At 36.9% G+C, this 26346-nt stretch overlaps 2 protein-coding genes across 4 annotated transcripts; one reads left to right on the top strand and one right to left on the bottom strand.

Annotated features, from left to right (window-relative positions):
* Nucleotides 1-9743: 9743 nt before the first annotated feature.
* On the top strand, nucleotides 9744-13543 carry LOC122079021 (ubiquitin-conjugating enzyme E2 27-like). Of its 2 annotated transcripts, XM_042645239.1 has the most exons (6): nucleotides 9744-9903; nucleotides 10015-10284; nucleotides 10993-11041; nucleotides 12659-12818; nucleotides 12907-12996; nucleotides 13118-13543. In XM_042645239.1, exons 2-6 carry the CDS (start codon nucleotides 10101-10103, stop codon nucleotides 13223-13225), a joined length of 591 nt encoding a protein of 196 aa, XP_042501173.1. In that variant the 5' UTR covers nucleotides 9744-9903; nucleotides 10015-10100; the 3' UTR covers nucleotides 13226-13543. The 2 variants fall into 2 exon arrangements, with proteins under 2 accessions (XP_042501173.1, XP_042501172.1); XM_042645238.1 differs by having other exon boundaries at nucleotides 9744-10284.
* LOC122079020 (probable inactive shikimate kinase like 1, chloroplastic) lies at nucleotides 12992-21306 on the bottom strand. 2 transcript variants are annotated; one of them, XM_042645237.1, is made up of 10 exons: nucleotides 20764-21306; nucleotides 15772-15812; nucleotides 15590-15644; nucleotides 15423-15495; nucleotides 15243-15330; nucleotides 14022-14104; nucleotides 13826-13931; nucleotides 13538-13616; nucleotides 13393-13457; nucleotides 12992-13290 (listed from the first exon to the last, which is right to left on the bottom strand). In XM_042645237.1, exons 1-10 carry the CDS (start codon nucleotides 21017-21019, stop codon nucleotides 13222-13224), a joined length of 915 nt encoding a protein of 304 aa, XP_042501171.1. In that variant the 5' UTR covers nucleotides 21020-21306; the 3' UTR covers nucleotides 12992-13221. The 2 variants fall into 2 exon arrangements, with proteins under 2 accessions (XP_042501171.1, XP_042501170.1); XM_042645236.1 differs by having other exon boundaries at nucleotides 12992-13457; nucleotides 20764-21303.
* Between the last annotated feature and the right edge of the window lie 5040 nt (nucleotides 21307-26346).

Below are 26346 nucleotides of genomic sequence, written 5' to 3'. Positions count from 1 at the left end.
TCATCCCATATATTAATGTAAGACAAGGGTTTTCTACGCAAGCAGCAGGGGGAGCATACCGATAATGTGTGACAAAATAGCATTGTACAAAATAAGACAAGATCATTACATATGACTATGTGAGGAGGAGAGAGATAGATACAAAGGTACTAGCATACTCTACCACCAAATCTTAAAGAAAATTTTCCCATTAATATATACATTATCAAAAATATTAGACAACTTAAAAGACATAATGTGATTCTCATGCACTCTCTCTACTCTTTGGCACGTGATCTTGCTCTCTCTCTCTCTCCTCTCTGAAATGTTGGCTCTTCGCTCTCTCATATATATATAACTGTGTGGTGTCCCTCCTATCTCCCTCCCCCTCCCCCTCCCCCTCCCCCTCCCTCCAAGAAATCCTTCCGTATGAGCATTGTGTTGATACCCCTATCCATAAAAAAAAAAAAAAAAAATGTTCCTAAGTTACCAGTGAAACGTATGCTACCACTCTTTTGTTCCTTTTCACATGAAATGACTTTAGTATATTTCATGTATAAAGGTTTTTTTTTTCAATTGAAACTTTATGTATGAAGTTCAATCACACCGTTTATTGGTGTCTCCGGTCCTCTCACATACCACTTTCTTGGATAACCTTTTTCCAATAAAATTACGAGACCTTTATCTAAACTCTTGGAATCTCAAGGCACATCTTATCCGTTTGATTTTTTTTATTAAAAGAAAAAATCATTTTTCCTTCTTTTCTCCTCTATTGGCAAACAGGTGTGGCCCAACAGATCAAGTTGATTAATTTTTTATTGGTGAATATTTCTTTTGAAAGAATTAAATCATTTTTTTATTTTTTTAATAATATTAAAAATTAGTTTTCACGTTTATCTACCTAAATCTAACTATCGAAATGAGATTTAAATCCTTTCTAAAGAGCAGTGACCAATGAGCAACAATGAAGAATCAACAATTAAGAGAAAATTCGACTTGCACCTAATATTGATACTCAATGTCACTCACTATCTCTTCGCAAAAGATTTTTATACATGAAAGTGATACACAGCGAAACCTCAATAAAAAAAAATGTGAAATCTTCAAATATATGGAAAACAGTTGAATATAAAATGAGTCATTTGATTGAATTAATGTCGAAATTTCAGTCATGATATGTTGCCTGTAACGATTGTACACGAAACCCATCAGCCATCCGCTCATCCGTTAGGCACGTAGTCAGGTACTGTGATGTCCATAGTCTTGGACCGTACCCCAGCCTAGAGACCTTATCACTTCACATTTGAAAATCAGGGACGGTGGAGCCACGGAGGAGTCCCAAGAAGTCTTCACTCTTCATTGTCCAATGCATACATTTCAGCGTTTGTGCCGTTTAACCAACCCAACATTTACGCATACCAAGTGTTTGTTTATTTGTTTGCCACAGCTTTCTTTTGGAACTGCAGCCGTCCCCCAGCCATGACCGTCCTAAACCAGTAAATAATGTCTGTATCTTGTTTCTTACGGCTTCCCGTCAGACTACAGAAGAGTCGTTGCGAACATGCCATGCGGCGCCATATGGGATCATCATGACAACATGTGGCGCTACTCTATAGTATATGGGGCTGCTGCTTCTTATTTCCTGTGGGCGCACTGCGCGGTGACGGCCACCCTTTCCTCTTTTAACTTTTTTATCTCTTGGACCCAACTTGGTAGTCGGGGACTCGCTATCACGTCATCCTGTGAATACTTGTATTTGTCTACTTGTCTCTGCAACTTGCAAGACGGCAACTCCCACTTTGTCCAAACACGCCCCACCCTATCTTCAGCCTCTCTTTTTCTTCTTTTATTAAATGTCAAATCTTCAACCTCCCACATTTTCTTGTTCGTTTGCGCTTTGTGCCTTATGATCATTTTACCCTATGCCAAAAAAAAAAAAAAAAACCAATTATATATAGAAAAATGGTGAGTATACTAGCCAGTTACCTAGGAATAAAGTATGCTAGTGTTTATAAACCATTGAATTAGATAGTTTACATCTAAACCGTTTGTAGTTGTTGTCCTGCATTGCCTACCCACCACCGGCACTCTACAGTCCCTCTTCTCCCTTTCCTCTCCCTCTTCGTCTCTGGCTGCCCGATCCCAACTTTCCATTGATCCTCTGACACCCCTCTCCCTTGCATTCTCTTTTTCGGCCCGCCTCTACAGACCCCTGCCAATTGTCTCTACACTTTTCATCTTGGATTCAAACGCAAAAACTCTTAACATTGCCATATCTTGTCTCTGACCGTTGCCTCTGGCCTCATTGTTGCTGGTCGGAATGGCTCCATCTATCTCTCTCAACTGTCTGTTGCATCCTCTATCCCTCCCTCGCTCACTGCTGCAACCCGAAGTCCTTCCTAATCCATCTATGTTTCACTATACAATCTATGTTTAGGCATTATTTGAATTTATTGTAACAATTTTCCTAATTATTGGAGAAAACTAAAACAAGAAATTAAAGAAATGAAGGGATCCCTCTGGAGCTAGAAGCAAATCCAGGTAGGAATAAGGAGGAGAGAGAGAGAGAGAGAGAGAGAGAGAGAGAGGAGGTCTCGTTTCGAAAGGGAGAGGGTAGCAGCAATACGAGATAGTTGCAAGGGCAGGGAGAGAGAAAAGATGTAGCAGTTGTGGAGTGAAAATTTAAGTTTTTTCCCTTCATCTAACAGTTATATTTAAGGTGTCCAAATCCTATGGTTAAAATTGCGCTAGCACATAAGATTCCAAGGTGACCTGCTAGCATACCCATCTCTCACCCATTATATATATATATATATATATATATATATAAGAAAAAAAGATTAGATATGCCATCAAGGTGCACAGCATGTGTTATTATCTTTCCTCCCCTTTTGAAAAAGACATTCTTATCGTTTTATGTCTAGCCATATGATTAGTGTGTAACATTAGTTTATCGAAAGTTGGTTGACAGCATGCCCAATCCTCTCTTAGAAAATAATATTTTTTTAATTTGATGAAGAACATGAGGTGGAAACTATATTGTTGTTACTTTGCAATATTTAACAACCTATTAATGTGCAAGAATTCATAGGTTAGTCTATCTTAATAAATTTATCTAATTTTTCATCATTTTCGGTCATATGGGACAAGATGATATCTGTAGACTTAGATCCTCTCCAATGTGCTAGCATGTTCAATCCATATTAGATGATTGGCAACATCCGAGCATGCACCCTCTAGCCATCAAATGCACATTAGGCACACTGAGGCATTTGTGAAGGATTTGATTCCGATATATATATTTAGGATTGAATTTCCTCGTCAAATTTCAAGACTTAATTAAATCAAAGGCAATAGCATAAGAGAATTTCTCAAGCCATACCAATTATAGTGCAAGAGATACTAAAAAAATATAAAAGAGGCATGCCAGTGCATGAGACTCTCTGCAAGATCTAGAGAGAGACATAGATCCAATTTATAGGTCCACTATTATAAAGAAAGTGTTACCCGTGCACTTTTCTTTCTACTCATGAAATGCCAATTGAATAGGTTTACAATTTCTACACTCCAGTTTGTGATCCATGGGATACCAATTAGATAAGTTTGAACCATTTAATCAGAAAAGGATTACTTGACCAGCCCATTTCATATTATATCTCCTCGTTTAATGTTTGGGTCTTTCTTATATGGTTTGTAATCTTTTTTCCTCTAGGCGTATGATGCCTATATAGACACGTTGCGTTGTCTTTCTCTCACCCTTATTTTATTGTAAGAGTTTTCTTTTTTCTTTTTTTTTTAATACATATATACATATCAAAAAATGGCATTTGATTCAAGATTGATTCATAAATGCGGAGGAATGAATTAAGCCCACCTGACACTAGAATTTAGGCCCTCCCTTTCCTGCACATGGCTAATGGAACTAATGGTGTTGCACCTGCTCTCCCTTTATATCATTTACTTTCACTCTATTAGATGGTTAGTGATTAATTATAGGTCTCAACACAGTAAGGACAGCTCTCATAACGTCGGGACTACCTAATAAAATGCATGCACCATCATGCTGTGCCCTTGACCAATTTATAAAGAACAATTCGACTATACGCATGGTGGTTAATTCTTCCCTTAATTGCAGTAAGACCCACCTGCCCAAACAAACGTGAAACTTGGGCTATTTTTATTAAGGTTAAGGAAAAATTCTTTATATATACAAAGAGGCGTGAAAAACATAGTTTGTAATCATTTTCTCCATTGTTAGTGAAGATTGTTATCATCTCATTGTGTACTTACACATTTTACAGAACCATCGTTATATCTAGTTGTGTGAATCTTTCTTAATTCTGTTTTTTGGTGTATTGGTTTTCATTTTTTTTTTACAGGAGGGGGGGCTGGGATGCTGGATTAGGGTTGTCATTATATGTGCTAGACTACGATTGAGAAATCCCAAGATTAGATGATTTGGATTAGAACAATTGCCCAAGGTTAAAACTTTATAACTTGAGGCCAAGCCAAGTTAACATGGATTAAATTAAGTAGCAAAAACCAATTCATTAAGGGTGATAAATAAATCTTGGACCACTCACACATGGGTGTTTAGTACTCTTCACTATTTTCAGTAAAAGTTGAATGGTTCTCATTCAACTCCTGTATATCCAATTCATGCAGTTGTGGGGTCAGTATGGGCCCGCAGAACTAGTCAAGTCGAAGGCCTGGATACCTATCGTTAACAATAAATAAATAAATAAATCTTGGACCAAGTTTTTCTTCCTCCACAGTGCGGAGAGAACCTCTTAACCCATAAAAACGAGTACTCCACTTGAACATAGAAATGGTGTTTCAAACTTTAAAAAATATAGAATATAAATTAATGATATCAAATTGTTTCAAGGATCCAACCATAAAATCAATTCACCTGAAAAAAAGGAATATCTTTCATCGAGGGGAAGGAAAACTTTCTCCATAAATCTTTTCCCAATATATTAACAATTGATAGTATAAGACAATAATTGTACTGGAAAAATTAGGTAATATACATCTAAATAGGAAGATCGTTTGAATATTACTACAAGTATTTATTAAATGATTAATAATTCACTTGTCCCATATGGTTGTACCATTCACTATTTATGCCTTTTCCCAACTACTTGGCGTGGCTTGTATCCTCCACTCCTCCCCCCACCCAAAAACATAAATGAGTAAGGAAGACTTTACTACTTGTCGTGACTGAACAATACAACTTCTATTCCACTCAAGGCCCCATGCTTGTGTCTGATAATTGATAAGCTTTGAATCAAATTGAGAAAGTTGAGCATGAACTGAAGTTGCACCCCTAATTCTACCTTTCCACAATTTTGAAATAGCAATTTTTTTTTTTTTTTTGGTAACCCTAGGAGAAAAGAGAATCTCTTCATCCACATTTATTTGACGCTATGAATTGATTACTAGAAGGCTGGAACATTAACTCCTACCTCCATTGACAATTATCAAAATAATCTTTCTTGATCAAAACAAAAAATGGAAATCTCATAGCTGAAGAGATTCGATGTTCACCATGGGTAAAGGAAAACTCATTCCTTCTTATAGATGTAATTAATTATAGGTTTCATTTTATGAATTATAAGATATATTTACAATTTTTATAATAGGTACAAATATTAAATAATTTAACTAATGTATTCATTCTATGACAACTTTCAAACTTACCCTCTATTTTTGTGCTTTGAGAAGGCCTAGTATTTCCAGCAATTGCAATGGCTTCTTTATCTCTTCATGTGTTCAAAAAAACAAGATTGTCTAAATCTGATAGAACAAAACCTCATCCATTTCTCTTTTCAAGACTTGGATCATAATACAGAAATCTAAAATCCTTAGGCTATGTCCAATTGTCAAGAAATAAATGAAAAAAAAAACAAAAAATTTTAAATTTGAGGAGAGATATAGACACATAACTCAATCATTGCATCATCATGATTTGTTTTTCATCATAATGCAATTATTGACATATGTATCTATCTCCTGAAATTCAATTTTTTTTAAATTTTTTTCTTTTCTCTTATTCATTTATAGACAACCAAACATAGCCTTAGTGTTCCAATCAGAAGATTGATGGAACATTACAAGTAAATGTGCCTTAAGAGCTACTTAGCTACAAAACTAACCACTAACAAGCTTTTACTGGTTAGAAGGTAAAGTCCAGAACACCTGATGAAGATGCGATCGTGTTTTACTCCAGCTTCATAGTAGACATGAAGGAGGAGAGTTTTCCTTCACCCATAGTAAAGGGTTCACTAAGGCCATTATTACTTTTCCCCACTATATGTTGAAGATCCAAAATGCTCTTCATTGTACCTCAAGTCCTCAACACCCATCAAAGCACAGTGATGGCCAATAGGTGAAAGAACTCCTCGTTCACCGCATGGTTTAAGGAAAACTAGGTCCTATGAAATAAGTAAACGTTGAAATTAATTGGTGGCCAATCGAGAAGAGAGAATGACACATGCTGAACACTCTCGACATAGGGTCGGGCCGGGCTCATATTGAGGCCTCAGCCGATACCCAATTCGACCTTAGCTTGGAATCTCAACACTGGGCCAGCCCGTGGGCTGAAAAGCCCAACCCAATTCTTGGGTACAAGTGTCTGTAACAAACATCATAGACCACTAGAATCGTCTACAATTGTTTAGGATGGCAATGGTTGTCTATTTACCCACTTCACTACCCACCTTCAGTTTGGAATTTGGAGGGCCAAGATTCTCTAACTATTGATCTGTCTATTCTATTACTCTATCAGGATACTCAAGTTGGTGAAATCTGATTCGTTTGATTTTGTCACAGCCACAGACTTAGACGAAAAAAAAAAACTCTTTCAACTGGACTTCAAAGACCGTGATTAGCTTTTCCATTTTGGGTAATAAAACAAGTGGTGGGGCTCCGGGTGGGCAAGGGGTATCGTTGCTTCGATTGGCATATTTGGGAGGATTTATTTCTCTGTAAGTTTAAAATGCTTTTTCTATAAATCTGGATGGCTTTAGAAGCCTTTAAGCTCGGGATGGTTAGGAATATTGGATGGACCTACACGGCCGCATCACCGTTGGTTTTTGACTACTCATGACTACTGAGCTAAGCTAGCGAATGGTGAATTGGTGATGCCCCTACTCTGCTGCCCTTAAATTCCCATTGTTGTTTCATTTTTCATCTTTCATCTTTCATCTTTCATCTATCTTCAAGAATGCCATGACCTTGTAGAACACATCAATGAAGTCAAACTTCAATTTGGGATGACAGTTGGGTCTCGTGTAAGTTTAGGGAAGGTCGAAAGTTTGATATTCTTATTTTCAATTCTTTTTTGAATTTTTTTTTAATCACAGTGGCCTTATCTTAGTGTTAAAAACATCATTTGTAGAAATGACAATTACTCTGTACCCCCTGCAGTTGATGGTATACCAACTCCGTTAGGCATAAACGGTTAATTAGTGACGTCACCTAGTAGATTTTTTTCAAAAGACAAAAATACCCTTTCAGGTACCTGAACTACCTATTATACCCTTTCAACCCAAACTCAACATTCTACATTTGCTTCCCCATCCACCGACGTTGGAACCATCAACAAACCGACGAAGCCTCCGGCGAGGTCCAACGATGTACCTGAACTTCCCTTTCATTTTAAGTACATCTCTTTCTTAAGAATCTATCATTTTTGATGAATTGTGAGCAATAACCTCTCCTCTTTGATAACCTCCCCTTTCATTATAGTCCCATCTCTTTTTGTATGAACATATCATCTCTGACGACCTGTGAGCAAGAATCTTTCCTCTTTGGTGACCGACTTCTCCACTCCGACTATATGTAATAGTACCAACTATGGTTGAGAAAAAATCAATAATAAAAAATCTGGGCTTTCTACCCATCAAACGAAAATAGAATAGAGAACCAATGCATTTTGTCATTATTTCTATCTCATTCTCGATCTAAGTCATCCAATCATTGAAATCTCGTTAATCCATCTATCCCACGAATTAATCCCATCTTTTTGTTCTTATTTGTTGTAACTCGACTACTGAGATATCCTAAATCTCTCTTTATCATTCTCTGCACAGGCCATTAGTTCTAGGTTTTTCAGTTCTATCTCTTTTCTAGTTTTGATTTGATTCGTTGGATCTGGCGTTGGATTTTAAACGTTTAGATGTGTAGGCAATGGCTTATGGTTGACTTCATGTTCAGATCTGAACTTAAAAAACGTTTCTCTGGATTGCTGCTTGGTTTGCTTTTTGCCCGAAAGAGGTGCGACAACTCCATTGCAACCCTTAGGTTTTTTCCCATAGTGATAAAACCCTAACATCAATGGTTAAGATCACACTATATCTATATCTTGGATCCAACGGTTATATTCCATTTTATATTGGTTCTGTTTGTAGTGATAAAACTGTCATTTCAATTTATTTAGTTAACACCATCAACTGCAGGGGATACAGAGTAATTGTCAGAACTGCATGGGAGGACAGTGTAATTAACCCTTTTATTCTTTTGAAATATAGTACTAAGTGTGGCCCGGTTGGCCCCTTGTGGATCCTTATCTATTCTTTAGTGGGTTCATAACTTCATATTAGGCCCCATTGTGAGTCTCTTTGTGGCCCCTCAATGGATATAACTCTTGCCTGGTCAAATGGCCTTTAAGTTAATTTAAAAAAAAAAAAAAAAAAAAAAAAAACTTTCTTTTATTCTTTAAATAACTTTAGCATCAACAAGGTTCAAATCATCGTAGGGCTGAGTTTCCTTCACTTGTTAGATAAAGAAAGAATTTCTTAATCCACAGATTTTAGTGATTGAATGATATATGTACTCAAAATAATGCAAGGGCATTGTAGACTTTGTACTATGGGGGTGGAAGGAATGACGATACCCCAATGACTAAAGTCTCTTCATCCATGGAAAAAAAAATCTTTCACCATTTTTGAAAATTCCATTCGTCAAATAGTAGCCCTAGGACAATTGTATTAAAGAATAACACATACCTTCTAAATTTTATTTAAGGGAAAAAGAACGATACTTGGTCGCATTCCCTTACACCTTCTCAAAAATTGAGAAAAGTCTAAATCACTTTTTTTTTTTTTAAATCCAACGATAAGTCTGACTTGAGTTGTTGTATATCATCAACATCACATTGGAGGACTGGACTCATTTTTAGGAATAGCTTTTTATACCAAAAGCATTATACCATGATGTGTCACAATCAACCATATGATTGATAATTAATCTTCTATTATTGACTTCACATTTTACCGTGTATTCATGTATCGGTATCAGTATCATGTCAGTCATGTCAGTCAGATTAGTATCACTACGATATCAATATGGATCGATGGTATGGATATCGTTAAAGGATAAAATGTCCAATAATAATGGTAAAGGGATTTTTGTAGGTAAAATTGTCCGATCTTGTTCGATACAGCCGATTTATATCTGTATTAGTGACAAGAAAATATCATCTCTAACACCAACAAGTGTCCAACGATCCATTCAAAGGTTAGAATTGTTTGATTGTACATCCCCAAGTGTTGGGATGCGTGACCAAACCATCCCAATCCTTAGATCTGGATCATTGGACACTCGTTGGAACGTCAGTAGTTGGAGCCGATCGGAGTCAGTAAGTGACAGGTGATTCAGGAAACCTCCCTAGGTGGGCAGTGTAGTAGAACAAACAGTGAAGGAGGATTTTTTTTTTTTTTTTATCCTCTTCCCAAGTTCAACATGGCTTACCTGGCTTCTGTTAAGAGGTGAAGTGAGAGAAAAGTGAGAGAAAAGGTGGAAGCTGAAAGAAGGGCGGGCTATCAACCTATCATCAACTATGCAACTCTCCTCTGACAAAACCCCAATACCAAGAGCAAAGCGAGTGGGAGTGGAGTGAAGCCCAGAGAGTCTTTAAATGTGAGATCTCCTTTAATCCATTTTTAGGGTTCTTTCTTACCATCAAAAGCTTTGTTTGTTTTATCCTTTCCTGAGCAGTGAAGTTTCTTCTTCTTGGCACTTGTACAAAAGTTTTTTGGCAGAGAAGAAACTGATCGATTCTCCAGCATCATCATCATCATCATCATCATCGCCTTTGAAGAAAGATCTTTACGACAATGGTGGACTTCGCACGCGTACAGAAAGAACTTGCCGACTGTAACAGAGACATGGAAATTTCTGGAATAAGCATTATGCTCCATGGTAACGGTAACGATCTTTCTCATCTCTCAGGAACCATCACTGGCCCCGTCGCCACTCCTTATGAAGGTGGAACCTTTCAAATTGATATCAGATTGCCTGGTATGTTATCTGATTCTCTCTCTCTCTCACTTATTGTTTTTACCTAATTTAGGGTTTTAAATGTATGATCTTCTAACTTTATTTTTGTTTTCCTTTACCCATGATAGGGTTCAGCATAACGGTTTAACTCCCTTTACTCTTTCATTTTCCCACTAATCTTCTAAAATCAATAGGTTGACAATTGGGAGTTCATCCTTTACTGATTTGATTCTCTGTTTCGGAGTCCTAGTTAACTTTGTTGCTTCGTTAGCTTAGAATCTGTGGCCGTTTGAATGCCAAGAAAATATCTTTTTGTCAGCAGTTATCACATTTCCCCTTGGATTATGAGTAATCAGGCTGGCTTAGGATTGTTAAGACCAGTCTCAAAATGGGAATGGAACTAGAGCGGATTCCATGAAGAAAATAATATTTTATCTTATAAAAATTATGGTGAAGTAATGTTGTTTCTTTCTTCAAACCCTCATTCCTTTGCGTGTAATTGAGGTGATTTTGTTCTTACATTTGCTTTTTCTTTATGTTGAATGGAGGACTTTCTTTAGACAACAATCGAATTTTCGCATTGACTGAAACTGGGTTATATTTCAAGTAACCTTAGCAATTCTTTGACTGCTCATATTCTTTTCCATGCATTTTTGGGTTGAGGTAGAAGATTATCATGTATACTTGTGGGATATTGATACTGTTGATTTTGTTGATCTTCTTTGGCAGAAGGGTACCCTTTTGAGCCTCCAAAGATGCAATTTGTGACTAAAGTTTGGTATGAACCATGGACCTCCTCATTGCATTCATCTTTTCCTTTTCTTCCCTCACTTTGGGTTTTATTCCTTCATTCTATTATGTATATTCACCTTCAAGATTGTTGGAATATGGTATGATGTTCTTGCATCAATGGGGATCACACTTGTGATAATTTTGTGGATATGTTATGCATTGCATGCCATGTAACTTGTAGTATGAACTGTATCGGCAACTGATGTTGGTTATTTAGATGTCACAGCAATCTTTCTTGTCTTCAGGTTGCCAGTAAAATAAAGGGCTGGGAAGTGAAATTGGTTTAAAAATGAAAAAAAGAAACTTTTGTACTCGTATGATTGTGCAACCTATTTAAAACTCTTATAATCTTTATTGCAGAGCAAAGTAAAATTTAATAACTAGATTTGGAATGATTTGGAGTTAGTTACACAATCATGTTTAGGTAATGAAACGATTATGAAAGTTCCCAGTTTAGTTTTGATTTATCTCCTCTCCCTTTATTTCTCTCACAACCAGTCAAGTCTGAGTTCACCTAAAACAGACAGTTTTCATATGTCAAAACCTTAGAATGATCCTGTAGGGCTCGTGAAATCTTCGAGGAAAAATTGCACATAATCTTGAAAGCAAAACACCTTTTTGATCTGATTTTTTAGGCTACACCTTGCCATGTTGGTGGATTACTGATTGAGTATTGGATGAGATCTGTACTTGGCTGCATTTTGAACATGGGATGATTTAGGTTTGAAACCCTCAAGGATTCCCTTTTTTTCACTTTTATTTTTGAGAAATTTACCTAGCCTCCACTGGACTTTGGTCCAATTACACCTCCCTCCCCTGTGTTTGAACGATTACATTTCCCCCTTGAAGGCTGACGGTGTTAGTGAGGTGTTAGTTTTGAAATGAAAGATACTATTTTACCCCTATTATATCTTGAACTAAAACATCCAAAATCTAAACACCATTTTTACCCTCATTACATATCAAACCTAAAACCCCCAAATTGAAGTGGTTTTTCAAATGGGGTCCAACATTTTAGGGTTTTGCTACAATACCTTGTCCGGATTAGGTGAAGATCGCCTGATAAGACAACTTTTAGCAATACCTTGTCCGGATTAGGTGAAGATCGCCTGATAAGACAACTTCAAGTAAGCAGGTTGTTGGAGAAGAAAGAGGAGAGATGACAAGTTCAGTTTGAACGTTGGAAGGTTGTGGAAATTAGAGAAAGGGGTTGTGTTGAAAGGGTAAAAGGGTCCAAATACATTAAGAAAAGGTAATATAGCCATTAATGAAAATATTGAATAACTTAATCGTCAGTCTTCAGGGGGAAATTGTAATCATTCAAAACACTGGGAAAGGAGGTGTAATTGGACCAAAGTCCAGGGGAGGGCTATGTGAATTTCTCTTTATTTTTCGTTGGTGCTAAGAAAAATCCTGAGGGACCTTTTGTTTCATGTTGTTATGGTACAATATTTTCCTAATGTTTTATTGGCATTGTTTGTGTTTTGCATATTGTCAACTGATCCATTCAACATAATGAACCTTTAGGTCTGAGCTTTTTCCCTTGATATTCTGCTAATAACAAAGCTTTTAGCTCAGTAAAGCTTGCATTCCCTCACTTTAGGCACCCAAACATAAGCAGTCAAAATGGGGCAATATGCTTGGATATCTTGAAAGATCAATGGAGCCCTGCACTCACTCTGAAAACGGCACTTCTTTCATTGCAAGCGTTGCTATCAGCCCCTGCGCCTGATGATCCTCAAGATGCAGTGGTAGCTCAACAGGTTTCATCTTCTGCAACTCAATTTCCCATTATTTATTGAAGTTACAAGTTTTTCTGGTTTTAAGAGTGCATATGGCTGGAACTTGCAGTATCTTCGAGACTATCAGACCTTTGATGGAACAGCACGCTATTGGACTGAAACTTTTGCAAAGAGATCATCTATTGGAACTGAAGAAAAAGTAATTCCACCGAGGCTTTTCTTGTTAAGCTGGTCAATTTGCTTTATAATTGTCTATTAATTTGACAATACAATAATACAGAATTTCAATAGTTTGAAAAGGCTATTATTCTTGATTACAGGTACAGAAATTGGTGGAGATGGGCTTCCCTGAAGCCTTGGTGAGGAAAACTTTGGAAATTGTGGGGGGTGATGAAAACATGGCCCTGGAAAAGCTTTGCTCTGGCTAGAATGGTCTTGCTGCGGCTTCCATCATCTTCTTCACTCTCATCAGCTTCTCTATCTCCTTCAATGTCTGAAAATTGATACAAAGACAAAAAATCTTTGATAAGTTGGTGTCATAGAAGCTCCTTGCTATTATTTGAATCTCACATCTATAGGAATTGTGTTTCATCACCTCTATGGTCATGTCTTCTGTACTCACTGCATCCGTATTGTCATAACCTAATTGGCAAGCTACCTCTGTGGAAGATGAATGAACCGATTACCCAGTATAATTATTAAAGATTTGGGTAAGGAAATAAAATAGGAAGCCAATTTACTTTGAAGCGAGACTGTTGCATCTGATGTTGCATATCCATTTCTCCAGTCCTCATAGTGCTTTGTGATGATAGCCAACACCTGTTGTAACATGCATGCATAAACAATGAAACCCTGAATTGAATGTGAAAATTGAGGGTAATACAGGTTGGGCCTAGAGAAATTGTTTCAAAAATTAAATTGGTGAATTGGTCGTTTCTGATCCCCATTCTGGACGTTCTGGATTGGTTGATTCCATGGTTTATATAGCAAGCAAATATAAACAATAGCAATGGGATGATGAAAGTCACCTCAGAAGAATCGGAAGTTGAACATGCCACTGCAGCCGTGGCCTCTCTTGCGATAATATCAAGAGGAACATCAATCCATATTGATATTCCATGCCTTAGAAGGGCCCTAGAATTGTTGAGCAATAGAAGAGGTACGTAAGGAGTAAAATAAATAACAATAAACCAGTATAAAATGGACAAGAAAAAATTTCCTTACAAATTAACTGAACTGCTAACTGCACCATCTCCTACACAAACAACCAAGCGACCCATGGATGATAATTGCTTCAGAACTTCAGTCTGCAACGAAACTCGCCATTTTGAAAATCATTCTTTGTCCTAATTTAACTAGAACATCAAAAAATAATAAACCATGCAGGCAACACTTAATTATCAACAAAACCAGCAGGACAAAGGCCCAGCTGGTGCGTGCAGCGTGCCTGATGGCATTTCTACTCTTTGGTCCCCATGATAACACATCCAAGATGGCAAGATGCAGCGAACCAACTTGGATCATGACCAACCTAAGTCAAAATAACTCAAACCTGAGTGTTTTATGATTTTATGATCAAACCTTTTGTTACATTTTTTTTTGGTAGAAAGAAGATCTATTGAGATGAACGGATTACACAACCTTTTGTTATGTTTATGTAACTAAGATGTACCTTGAGCCAACACAGCTTAATTAATACAGGATCTTGTAGCACATGAAGACTTGAATACATAAAAGAAGGGAATGAGTTTAGGTTCACAAGCTTGATGATTAAAGCTAGATAACAGTGGCAGGCAAAGTAGGTGCATGGTCTTGCAATCGGAGCAGAATAAAATTTGCATCATTCCCATAGGAACCAACAACATTAAAGAGCCGTAAAACTGTTTATGTAGGTGACATGTACCTAGTTTGGATCCTATTCTTTCCGGAGCGAGAGAACAAGGGCCGAATGCATGGTTAGTGGTGCATATTAGTTCCATGCCACCAAAAAACAGATACTGATGTCCCATGAAATGCTAACTTGAAACAGTTTATATTTCACCCAAACATCACTGAGGTGAGAATGCTTTGATGGATGAGCAAGCCAGCCTAGATGCGAATCAGAAATGAATAAATTTTAAGGCATTGGCAAGTGACAATATAAGGAGAAACTCAATTTAGATAGTTTGGCCAAGGGGACCAATATATGCAGCAAAACGTGCAAGTTGGAAGTGTCACTAGGGCATGGAGAAGGTCAAAGTTGTCCTGGTTTGAAAGTTTTAATAGAGGAAATGGCACTATGTACAGTGGAATGGAAAAATAGGATCAATTCAGCGATCCAGGTAGTTGGGATAAGGAGTTGTTGACTCAGATTCATCCAAAGAGATGCGATGTGTCAAATCCTAGCAATGACACTAAATCCCAAAATAAGAAACACAAGTTGACAGCCCCCAAGTGAAAAATCACCTCAGACTCACAAAATCCCTTTGCATCCCTGGCCTTAAGAGAATTAGTAGCATATTCACCACGTGCAACTTGCTCAACCAAACTATCACTGCATGCAAAGAAACAAAAGAACAGGTAGAGCTATCTTATCCAAGGCTACAGGATTACCTGATACGATGCAACCATTACAGACATCTGTACCTGTCAAAATAGTAATATCTTAATGCATCCGCTAGAAATTTTCCCACATTGTTTTTCATGGTACTGCTCATACCTGTTTTTCAAAGGATTAATCACAAGATAGATAAGTCAATCTCCATTTTTACTTAATTACTCCAAGCATCAATGTCATGATTAGCGTTACTTACCAACAAGAAATATCGAGGTTCCTTTCAGTTCAGGGGATATCTCAGTAACTTTTTTCTGCATTAAAACAGAGGAAGAAAAGCAGAAGATGAACTAACCATAAATTTTTCTTTTACATAATGTCACAAACAGTGATACAAAGCTTTAGATGCATTATCATCCATTTTGTAATATGATATCTCACCTTCAGTGTGTGAGATTGGTCAACCACAATAACTTCAGTGGCTGCACCAAAGCATCAAATGAGTAAGAAACCGATGAATAAGAGGGTTTTTCACCTTGCTAGCTTCCTAGGGTGTTAACTATTAATACCAACGTCAAAGCTAACAGGTCACCGCAGCAAATCATTATACAAAAATTAAGTAGCTGTTATACATCAAGGTATATAGATGGCCTCTAAGATTGCAGTACAGAATAACTAGATTTGTGGGATTGCCACTTATCCATTCTGGAAGGATATTGCAAACAATCAAGGTAATTAGCCTAAAATGGATAAAAATAATAAATTTTCAAAACCATTATCAAGAGCATCGCCTTGTGGCCTTGTGACAACACACTTTATATTATCTCAGTTTTTTGACACTTAACAAGTTTACATTGATTTAGGTTTCCCATGCTGCCAGGGTAAGAAGGAATCCGCACGCCACCATTAATTAGTGGTCTGAAAAAGGTATCAATCCATGTAATAGAAAAATACATCTGTGGGGCCCTCACTTTTTGTGAGAGGGCATGGGAAAGAATCCACACATGGATAGTGCGCGTAGCTTTCCCCTTTATATAAAATTAGGGAGAAGGATCAACAGGGCTGGCCGGTCATTTATTCCCGTGTCTAGGCACAGGGACCACGCTGCCATTTTTCCCATAAACTTATCATTGCTATATTATATATGTTGAACACATATGGCACCTAGGGGGCCTTATTGCCTATGCCACCTTGACAATTATGACCAAGAGTAATTGTGTGACTATTCAAAAACATATTAAATATGGTAACTAAATTTTACTTCAACTTTTAACCAAAATGGCTCTACATTTTTTTCACCTCTTACCTTTCCCACATTCATATAACTTTGCGTCACTCCATACTGCCACCAAAAACCGCACTGGAAATTTCATTTATTTTCATTTTAATTCACTTTATCACTAAAATTCTTATTTTGCTTCAATTCTAACCAAATGGGGACTTAATCTTTTATGCTGTACTTGGATTGTGGGAGCTAAAACTCTTTCTGTTTATGTTCTTCATAATTTGAGATAAAGCCTGCCAGATTGGATTTCGCTTTCTATAGGAAATTCTTGTGTTTCATTAGAATTCAAATTCCACAACTTACGTGGAGGTCTGAGTTCCCACTGATTATAGGAATTAGATCAGAGAGATACAAGAAACACATTATGCACTATTAGCCCCATGTTATCCGAAGTAAACCTGGTCGTCCACAGCAGTTTAGGTTCTTGAGGATCCAAACAGATACCCTTGTAACAACTTACATCATTGGTCATGTATGTAACATGACAATCGTAATGCTCGTGGAAGCTACTCAGAAATGAGAATTTGCAACAGGTTTCCCAGGTACAATATCTGGCTTAGCCCAAAGACAACCAGACTGACCCAACTTTGCCCAAAACCCGCTCAAACAGAAAACTGTGATAAGGGCAAGCACCACACTGGCTTGTGCCAGGGCAAGAGCTAACATTCATATAAATGGTAACTTATAAGTTATAAATGCTTAAGGGCCTAAATAAAATGTTGTGTTTTTTTCATAAACTGAACCCACTCTGATCAAACAAAACCCAGTACAAACCCAAAGGTCCACTACTGACAGTTTGGGTTTCCATGTAAAAGAATCTCATTGCCATCAGATGTTGGAGCATCATTTTCAAAGGCTAATTCCTACATTCATCATAGGAGTTTGAGCTCTTTGTGCTGTGAAGGTCCATTGGAATCTATCAAGCAGCAGACTGCCAGGCACATAAGGAGATATTGCCGAATCAGTTTCCTTCTATTTTGGCTTCTATTTACGGAATGTGGTGATTCTTAATCACGCTGTTTTATAACTATCAATTTTATTTAGTTGCACGAGGGTCTTCATCTTCCACCACACCCCCTCCAAAGAAAAAAAAATAGGGCCGTTTGTTTGCTGAGTATTGGTTGGTTGTCTTTGTCATTTGAACTTGGAATTTTATTCGAAATATAGAATTCCCCCTTGTCCCCCCCCGTTGGAAATATTTTTCTCTTTTTAATGACAAACTGAACTTTGTTCTACTTGTACTTTGATCAACTGAAGATAAATCTTTGGATAAATTTTTGGTTTCTCCTCTACGCTAGGTTGATTTGGAGAGTTAAATCTTCCGGTGATATCTAAAATTGATTGTAGGTCACATCAGTTGCTTCAAAGATACCGCACTGATTGGAATCAGGGATTCAGAATTACCTATTAAAGAAACTTCAGAAGCTAAAATTATTCTATAAGCTAGTTTTCTGATACAATTTGGCCTACATTTACTTGTATCAAATATACTAGAAAGCGGCCTCTACCTTATTGAACGGTACAATTGGCTGCTGCCCATTGGATTTGTTTTCAAGTCTACTATTTCTATTGCAAATTTTTTGTCCCAAGGAAAAATTATTTGAGTTTCCTCTAAAGTGAGTCAGAGAAATTATGCTTCTGCTATTCTGAAATGCAGTGACCATATGTGGGTACTTCATCATTTCTGCTGCCTTCTTACCCAGATGCCCATAATCAGTATCATAGTCAGAAGTTCTAAGTATCCAATACAAACTTGAAGATTAGTAGAAGGGGATAATGAAAGGAGTTGAGATCCCATAGAATGAGGAATACTCCATCCCTTATGGTACAAGGGATTTTCCCTCACAACTTTCTCCGGCTTTGTCTTTGCCACCTCCACACATGAGCAGGAAAGAGCATCTGTGATACAAATAAGTCACTTAAAGAGTCTATTTATTGGAAATAAGCCTTGGGTTGGGTTTACGTTGGTGTTGAGCCTTTGATTCCATGGGTTTTCTTTGTTTTCTTTGTAATATGCTACTATAATGGGCCCAAAATATGGGTAGAAAGTAGGAAAACAAGATTTAATTCGTTAGTTTAGTTAGAGTCCTATTTTGAATATATTTTCTTTGTTATTTTATTTTTCTAGTCAATTTAGGTTTCCCAACTAGTTAAGGATTGGATTAGGACTTCGCATTTTAGTGTTTGAATCTGTTTTGAGTCTTCTATGTAAGTTTGTAAGGGGCTACAGCATTGGACACGAATTTGATTGAACGAAATTTTCTCTTACTGTTTGCAAAGATTTCCTTGAGATAGGTTGTGTTCATCAACTAGGATAGTTGAGGGTGAGAGACCCAAACTGAGATAGCCATTCCCCTAACCCCTTTCTTCTACAATCTCTTCTCACCCTCTACTCTTTTTTATGTTCCTACTTTACCTTTGGTGAATAAGTGTTTTGAGTACATTAATTTGCAGGGAAGTTTGTCTGATTAAAAGCGCATTCTAATCTATTCATCAAACCAGAGAACACAGAAAGGAGTAATAAAGAACCTGACTCTAGCCTCAAATGAAGGTTATGAAGACACCATGAATAGAACTTGTATGCATTTAGAACCAAGTGACTACCATGTCAATATTCTAATAGACAGTGGTAGGCTGGTTTGCATGATACAAAACTGAACAAGCAACAAAATAGAAGTGGTAGGAGGCATGAACTGAGAAAATGATAACCAACAGCAAGAGAAGTTGCAAATCACATCTTGGAACTGGAATTGTTTCGTAGTTATCATTAAAACTTGGTGACTCTAAACTCCAAACACACACGGACACAAATACGTCTGCATACAAGCACCAAAAGTTAGAAAAGTAGCACCAAAAGTTAGAAAAGTCAAACAATATCCATTGCAAAAGCTAATAGTTTACATAACACTTGGTACATCAAGCAACGAGGGCTCAAATCTTTATAACTAAAAAACAGGGTGTGCTACAAGAAGAGTTCTTTAGAAGGATTACACTCAAAAAAGAATTATGGATAACAATAGCGTTGAAGGTTTAAAGCAATGCAGGTTGTAACTCTTCCTCAGGGCTGAGATCAGCAATTAGGCCAGCAACTAAGAGCAATGGTAGACTGCAACTCTCCTGGGTTGAGGTTGGCAGACGATGAAGAGAAACATCGCTATGACCAGTGCCAAAACCAAACCAATCAGGGTGTAGTTGTCATCAGAGTCTGAGCAGCACAGGGATCCCATCTCACCTCTTTTTGTCAATGCACATTCACTCTTTCCAAATATCCCCCACCCCCCAAAAAGACCTTAGTTTTTCAGTCTTCCAGTCTTTTTGAAGTTCACTCACTACCAATGAAGCATCCAGAGAGCAAAAATTAGGCGTTGGAAAGGAAAGTGTATCTCATAGATATATATCTTAGATAGTTGGGACACATTAAGATAATCAAAATTTCTTCTATTATCCAAATTACAAGGGCAACGGGCCAACCAGACATGGCCACGTCTGGTAAGGGCAAGGAACCTGATTTGTTGTCGCTCCATATTCACTCGTTCTTCCAGATTTCAGACTTTCGGTTGCTCTGTCGTTTCTCTTTGCTGGAGTAAGCAGATAGGGACCAGTCACGAGACAAAGGAGCCCCAGCAGCTGAAGCTAGTAACTTCATCAAACACTTGGCACGCAAAGCAACCACGCATCGAATACGAAATAATTGCACAACTTGGTGGCGGTGCAACATACAAGAGGATGCTGCCAAGGTTTAATGGAAACAAATGGGGTACACACAACTTGTTCTACAAAACAAATGGGTAGATGGGTGGGGGGAGGTGGGGGGGGGGGGGGTTACACAACCTGTTCTACAAACGAGACCACGCAATTCGCTAGAACAAGCAACAAAAGTTAAGAACTCTAGATTAAATATTCTACTGAATTTCGTAAAGCTAAATTACGTTTCAAGCGCGAGAGAAAGAAAAGGAAGTACAGCAATCCAACGATAAGCAGTAAAATTGAAGGACAATAGTTCTAGATTAAAAGTACTCAAATTTTGTTGCTTCATTGTATTAATGGTTACTATTCCTACTTTCTTGTCTGACATGTTCTTTAGGTCTGACAGTGAAAGCATAGAAATCCGAAGGAAGAACGAAATGAAGTTTGGAAGGTGAACTGACCAGGAACTTGATTATCGCTGAGAGAGCAGCTCGTGCTCGGAAATCTTCGGAGCGGATATCTACTGATGAGAGGCGCTTCGGTCGAAGGCAAGGTTTTCCGAAATCGGCGGAAATGGTCGTCACTTTGGAAGGACAGGGAAGTCGCTGCAGATTTCGAAGCTCCTCCTCGACAGAAATGGAGGACTTGGGGACGAAAGTAAGAATGGAGAGTGCTGCAACTGCAACTGCAACTGGAGTGGATTACAGTTATCTCCATCTCTTGGTCACTTCTCCTCCTTCTCCTGCGTGGGTTGCGTTTCTTTCCAACAAAGCTCGCGGACACAATCTCTCTCTCTCTCTCTCTCTCTCTAGTCTCTATCCAGTAGCCACCGGAGATTACAGCCAACAGAATAGAAGCCGACGCGACGCATCGTCGTCGTCTTCTTTGGGCGGTTTTTATAGACAGAATCGGGACTCGGGAGCCGATTTTATGATACTCCCCTCCCTCCCATCACTAATTCTGCGTTTCCCCTTTCCATTGGATTTGTCAAAGGTCTGTTTGCCACTTGGCAAATTACGATTGGGTTAAATTTGATATATGGTTCTGAATCTAGAATTCATTCTAACGTTAGCTTCTTATCTATAATCTTGCATGAGAATGCGTTTTAGATTTGAGAATGAATACCAAACACAAGCCAAGTTCAGCGTGGATTAACCAAATAAGTTACTTGATCATCTCTTATTAATAGGTGCACTCCCATGCTTGGCTCGGTGGTTCGACACTGTTCACTTAAGAGCGTGCCCAAGGTTTTGTTAGTGGATCAAATCCTCACAAATGTATATTAATATATGGTTTGCAACCCCAAGGCTCCAACATCCCTAAAGGCACACCCCTTGGCATGCAATTCCATCTTTTAGCCCCACTAGTTGGCATTGTGGCCCCCAAAAAAGAAATATAGAGGTTCCTTTACCATTATGAAATGTGTATGATCATTAGGAGAGGTGAGCCCTTGGATTAATTCATTGAGCTGCTCCTTGGATCGGTTCATACATCTCTAGATCTCTCCACACATATAAATATCATGTTTGGCATGCAATATTGTAATAAATTATGAGTCTATAACGCATTTTAACACTTGATTCTTATCTATTTTCTCTCTTCAAAATATATTATAGATCCACAATCTATTCCAATGATGCATACCTAGAACACCTAAAAAGGCTAAAACTGAATTATCAAAATGCTGACCTAAGAATTTGTAGCCATGGATAGTGACTTGTGATAACTAGTTTTATAAAGCATAACTTTGTCCAAGGTGGCAAAACAAATTGTCTATGTGGAAAAATCTCCCACACATTATATAGGAAACATTATTCCATTAAAATTTTGACTACTAAAATCTTTCAAGGTAAGATCCATCAAATGAATTAACCATCCAATTTGCTTATATAACTGGCATGTACAAATATTCAGCAATGAGAGGCCATGATTTTTTCCTTTCTTTTCATAAAATGACATATGCACAGTATTAAATAATTAAATAATCAATTAATTAAATTAAGTCAAGTTAGAAGTTAAATAATGTAACCTTAAAATTTGGTCAACCACAATATTTTTCAAGTTGTTTATAATAAAAGTAGAATCTTGGGTTTTGGCTACAAAACCAAAGGGTTCAATATGAGAAGGCCATAGTAAATTGCCAATTGTTTTATGATAATGGCATCACACCAAACTCACGATATCAAATCTTTAATGGCTCCCCACTTAATAATTTAATTTAATAAAAAAATCAGTTTGAATAGACAATTTAGATCATAGTTTTTCTTAATTTATAGCAACAAATAAAATATTTATTATTGAATTTTTAGGAGAAAGACACACATCAAATGTATGTCAATATGCTTTCTCATTTGTATAATCTTTTCTATTTTAAGAATTACTAAATAAGACAAAGAAAATGAAATGAGTTGAGGTGACACTTCATCTAAACTATCTGAATACACATTGTGTTGGTTGCATAGAAAAATATTACATATGTGGCTTCCACATTGTGCTACAATCTCACGATGAATTTCTCTTTACCTTTATTTCTTTCATATTGAAACACTCGGAAATAAAATAAGGGAAAAGCTTCTCACAATGTTAGAGTGTGATTTTCCTCTCACATTATATTTTTATTATAATTTTTTTCTTTTGATCTAGATATATAGGTTTCATGTGGATGATATATTTTCTAGGACAACCATTGGTATGATGTGCAAATTCCTCCACACTAGCGTCGTGAGAAATCATCTCCTTAAAATGATGGGCCAATGAGAGACTTGTGAAACTATTACTTCTATCTTTAATAAACTTATTATTTATTAAACTATCCATTATCCATTTTCTCCCCATCTCACATCAAAGAAAGAACCCCCCCCCCTTTTTTTCTTCAGCTGTGAATACTACTAGTTCTAGGAACTTTATTACATTGTCATGGATTAAAGAACCTTACAAAAATTTGTGGCATGTATGAGCCAAATGGCCAAGGTCCCCAATAAACCTAACTGTCAAATATGGCCTCATCATTCTTCCATTGGTTTAAGTCAATCAACAACTTAAGTAAGGATAAATTTTCACCAAAAGGATTGTGAAGTCCCACAACATATGACAACTAAAAAATCAAATTTTCAATTGGTATCTTATTCATATAATATTATCATTGGCCTATTTTATTTGTTGGTAAAACAAAATTCATTCAAATAAAGGATAATAAACATATGGTTTGGATACACATTATTCAAAATTAAGGAATGAAAATTGATCATACTATCTCACATACCATTGACAGACTCATCTTGACTAGGGGATGTGTGAAACAAACCACTTCCCTAGAAAAAACGTTGTAGACACAGAGTACATCAATTGGATTATTAAATTAAAAACATCGAACACCGTATCATGTTTGCCCACTATCACAAGCAAAGCCAAGACAACCCCGTGCTTGCCTATACTAACTAATGTCATGTTCGGAAACTCCAACGCTTCCAACCCACGTGGCACTTATGTTAGATAATCTACAGTAGCTCTGAAAAACATCGAAAGTGTACCAACGTAGGCTCCAACTGCCTTGCCGACGACACCAATGAAAAAATCAACAGCCCCTTGTTTTCTTACAGTTGTCCTCAAATGTAGATAAAAGTAGCATACCTATTGTGCTTCCTTATTCTCTTGGATGAACATATAATCAAATTTTCCTAAATGATGAAAGTATATGCTATGTCGCAAATCACAGTGAAATTATAATTGGTGGACCTTCTCTTGCTCACATATAAAGTTTTAGTCGAAATGTAAAAGGTTGAGTGACAAAATAATGTCTTGAAAACTTTATGAAAAATGAAACTAAGAAAAATGAAATGATAGTAAAAAACCAAACAACTAAAAATACGAGAGAAAATATCAATACATGATATATATGATTGAATTTGCGTATCAAATTTGATAAATGGTCAATCTTAACCATTCCTTATAAATTAAATATCGAAACTATTTAAAATGATAAGCAACTCCAATCTGGTTCTCTCTCACAGTGTGTGAAAAGAGAGAAATAATCTTTTGATTTTGACTTCTATGATAAAAATTACTTAAAATACAAGTTCACTAAACAATGTCAGCCAATAATAGATATATATATATATATATATATGCTATAGCTGTACAAAACATATAAAAATAGAAGAGAAATTTTTTTATCAGTTTTGTGGGTGGTTGATCTCTTGATCTCCTTCCTTTTCGAATCAATTATTGAATCTACTGAACCAATTGAATGGAAATTGAAAGGCATTATTGGTAGGCGGTGATAGGTAGGCACAATTAATCGATAATAGGCAGTTTGTGAAACAAGAATTGCATATATATATATATATATATATATGTGTGTGTGTGTGTGTGTGTGTGTGTGTGTGTTATATAATATAATTAGTACCTCTGAAGTCATACGTGTGAATCTCTTGTCTCAGTCAGATCAATTTGCGAATGAATTTTTTCCATCAGTCAAGTCTGGTCAATCAACACACATGGCATTTCTTTGTAAATAAATCTATCTTTTTTGTTATGAGCTGTTTTTGTTTATCAAAGAGGGACTGAAAGACTATATATGGGCTATCTTGACCATGGGCAATTACAACTAGTTATGAATTTACCCGAAGAATAATAATAATATTAATGAACATCTAAGAATGGGTGTAGTTGTTGCTTGTTAGTTAGATAAGTTAAACCGTGTAATATCTTCTCTATTCAAAGAGAGTTAAAAAAAAAAAAAAGAAGGAAAGTGCTTTTAAGATAAAATATTTTATGTGGGAGGAGTGTAACCCCTAAGCTTAGACACTCGGGGGATTAAATGACCGGTCTACTTCCATGAAAAGGAAAATAACTCTTATATAAATACTTCCTTGGATGCTTTCATTGATCCTCTCTCACGCGTAAAAACCAAACTCACCAACAAAAAACACTTCTCTTACTTTCAAATATTAACTTTAGCATTACAATTAATTGTGGTTCAATTGCCCCTCGAGTGTCTAGCCTTAGGTATTGTCTAGCCTAGTAGCTTTTATTAACCTGTAGCCAATAATTCAGGATATTACGGAGCTGAACGTGGACCCTTGAGGAGACATGGTTGTGGAACTTAGCTCCAACAAGCCATTTATGTCACCTACACCTACCAATGTCAGCACTAAATTATTTAAAAAAAAAAAAGGCCACATGGACTGATGCCATTTTTATTCTGTTTTTTGTTTGGGTGATAACTTCTGATTCCACTCAGTACCACTCACGGATTAAAAGCTAGAATGGGGATCGAGATCGGTTTGCCCAAAATCGGCTAAACAACCCACGAACCCCAGCTTCCTTCCACACAGGATCGAGGGATTTTCTCTACCTTTAATAGCACACCGGAGTTGTTATCCTCTAATTCTGATATCAGTTGTCAGGAAATTGAATAGAATTTATTCTCAAAAATTAGCCCCTAAGAAGATGGAACTCGAGATTAGAGTGTCAATGGGTCGTTTTGGCCTGATTTTGGTCCTGGTTGAATTGGTTCCAGTTTGAAAATGGTAAAATCGAAATCGAACCGATAAGAAAATTTCAGTTTCGATTTCAATTTGGCTTCAGTTTCTTGTATCGATTCGTAAAAGGTTTGATTTCAGCTTTTTGTCCGATTTGGACTTGATTTTTCATACAAAACTATCCAAAAACTTGGGTTTTTAATGAATTTTGGATTTTTTTTTATTTTTTATCAGGTTATTTTGGTTTTGGTATGGGTTTTGAGTTAGTTCCACTTTGATTACTGGTCCATTCTTTTTTCTAGTGTGGTTCAGTTTGTTAGTGGGTTACAATCTCTCAAATCGAAATCAATCTAATAAAACTTTGGTTCGATTTGATCTAGGTCCAATCGGTTTGATCCAAAGCAATTTTACCGATCCAGTTTAGGTACTGAACTAAACTTTGGTGTCTAAGTATGTACAAGTTTAGGTACTGAACCTAAACGATTCAGTTTAGTTTCGATTTGATCTAGGTTCAATCTTTGGTGTCTAAGTATTTACAAGTCTTACATCAGACTATTCACG

This window comes from Macadamia integrifolia, chromosome 5, assembly GCF_013358625.1.
Source record: "Macadamia integrifolia cultivar HAES 741 chromosome 5, SCU_Mint_v3, whole genome shotgun sequence".
Taxonomy (NCBI): Eukaryota; Viridiplantae; Streptophyta; class Magnoliopsida; order Proteales; family Proteaceae; genus Macadamia; species Macadamia integrifolia.
The sequence above is the reverse complement of the archived record's forward strand: the minus strand, read 5'-3'. Positions and strand labels throughout refer to the sequence as shown.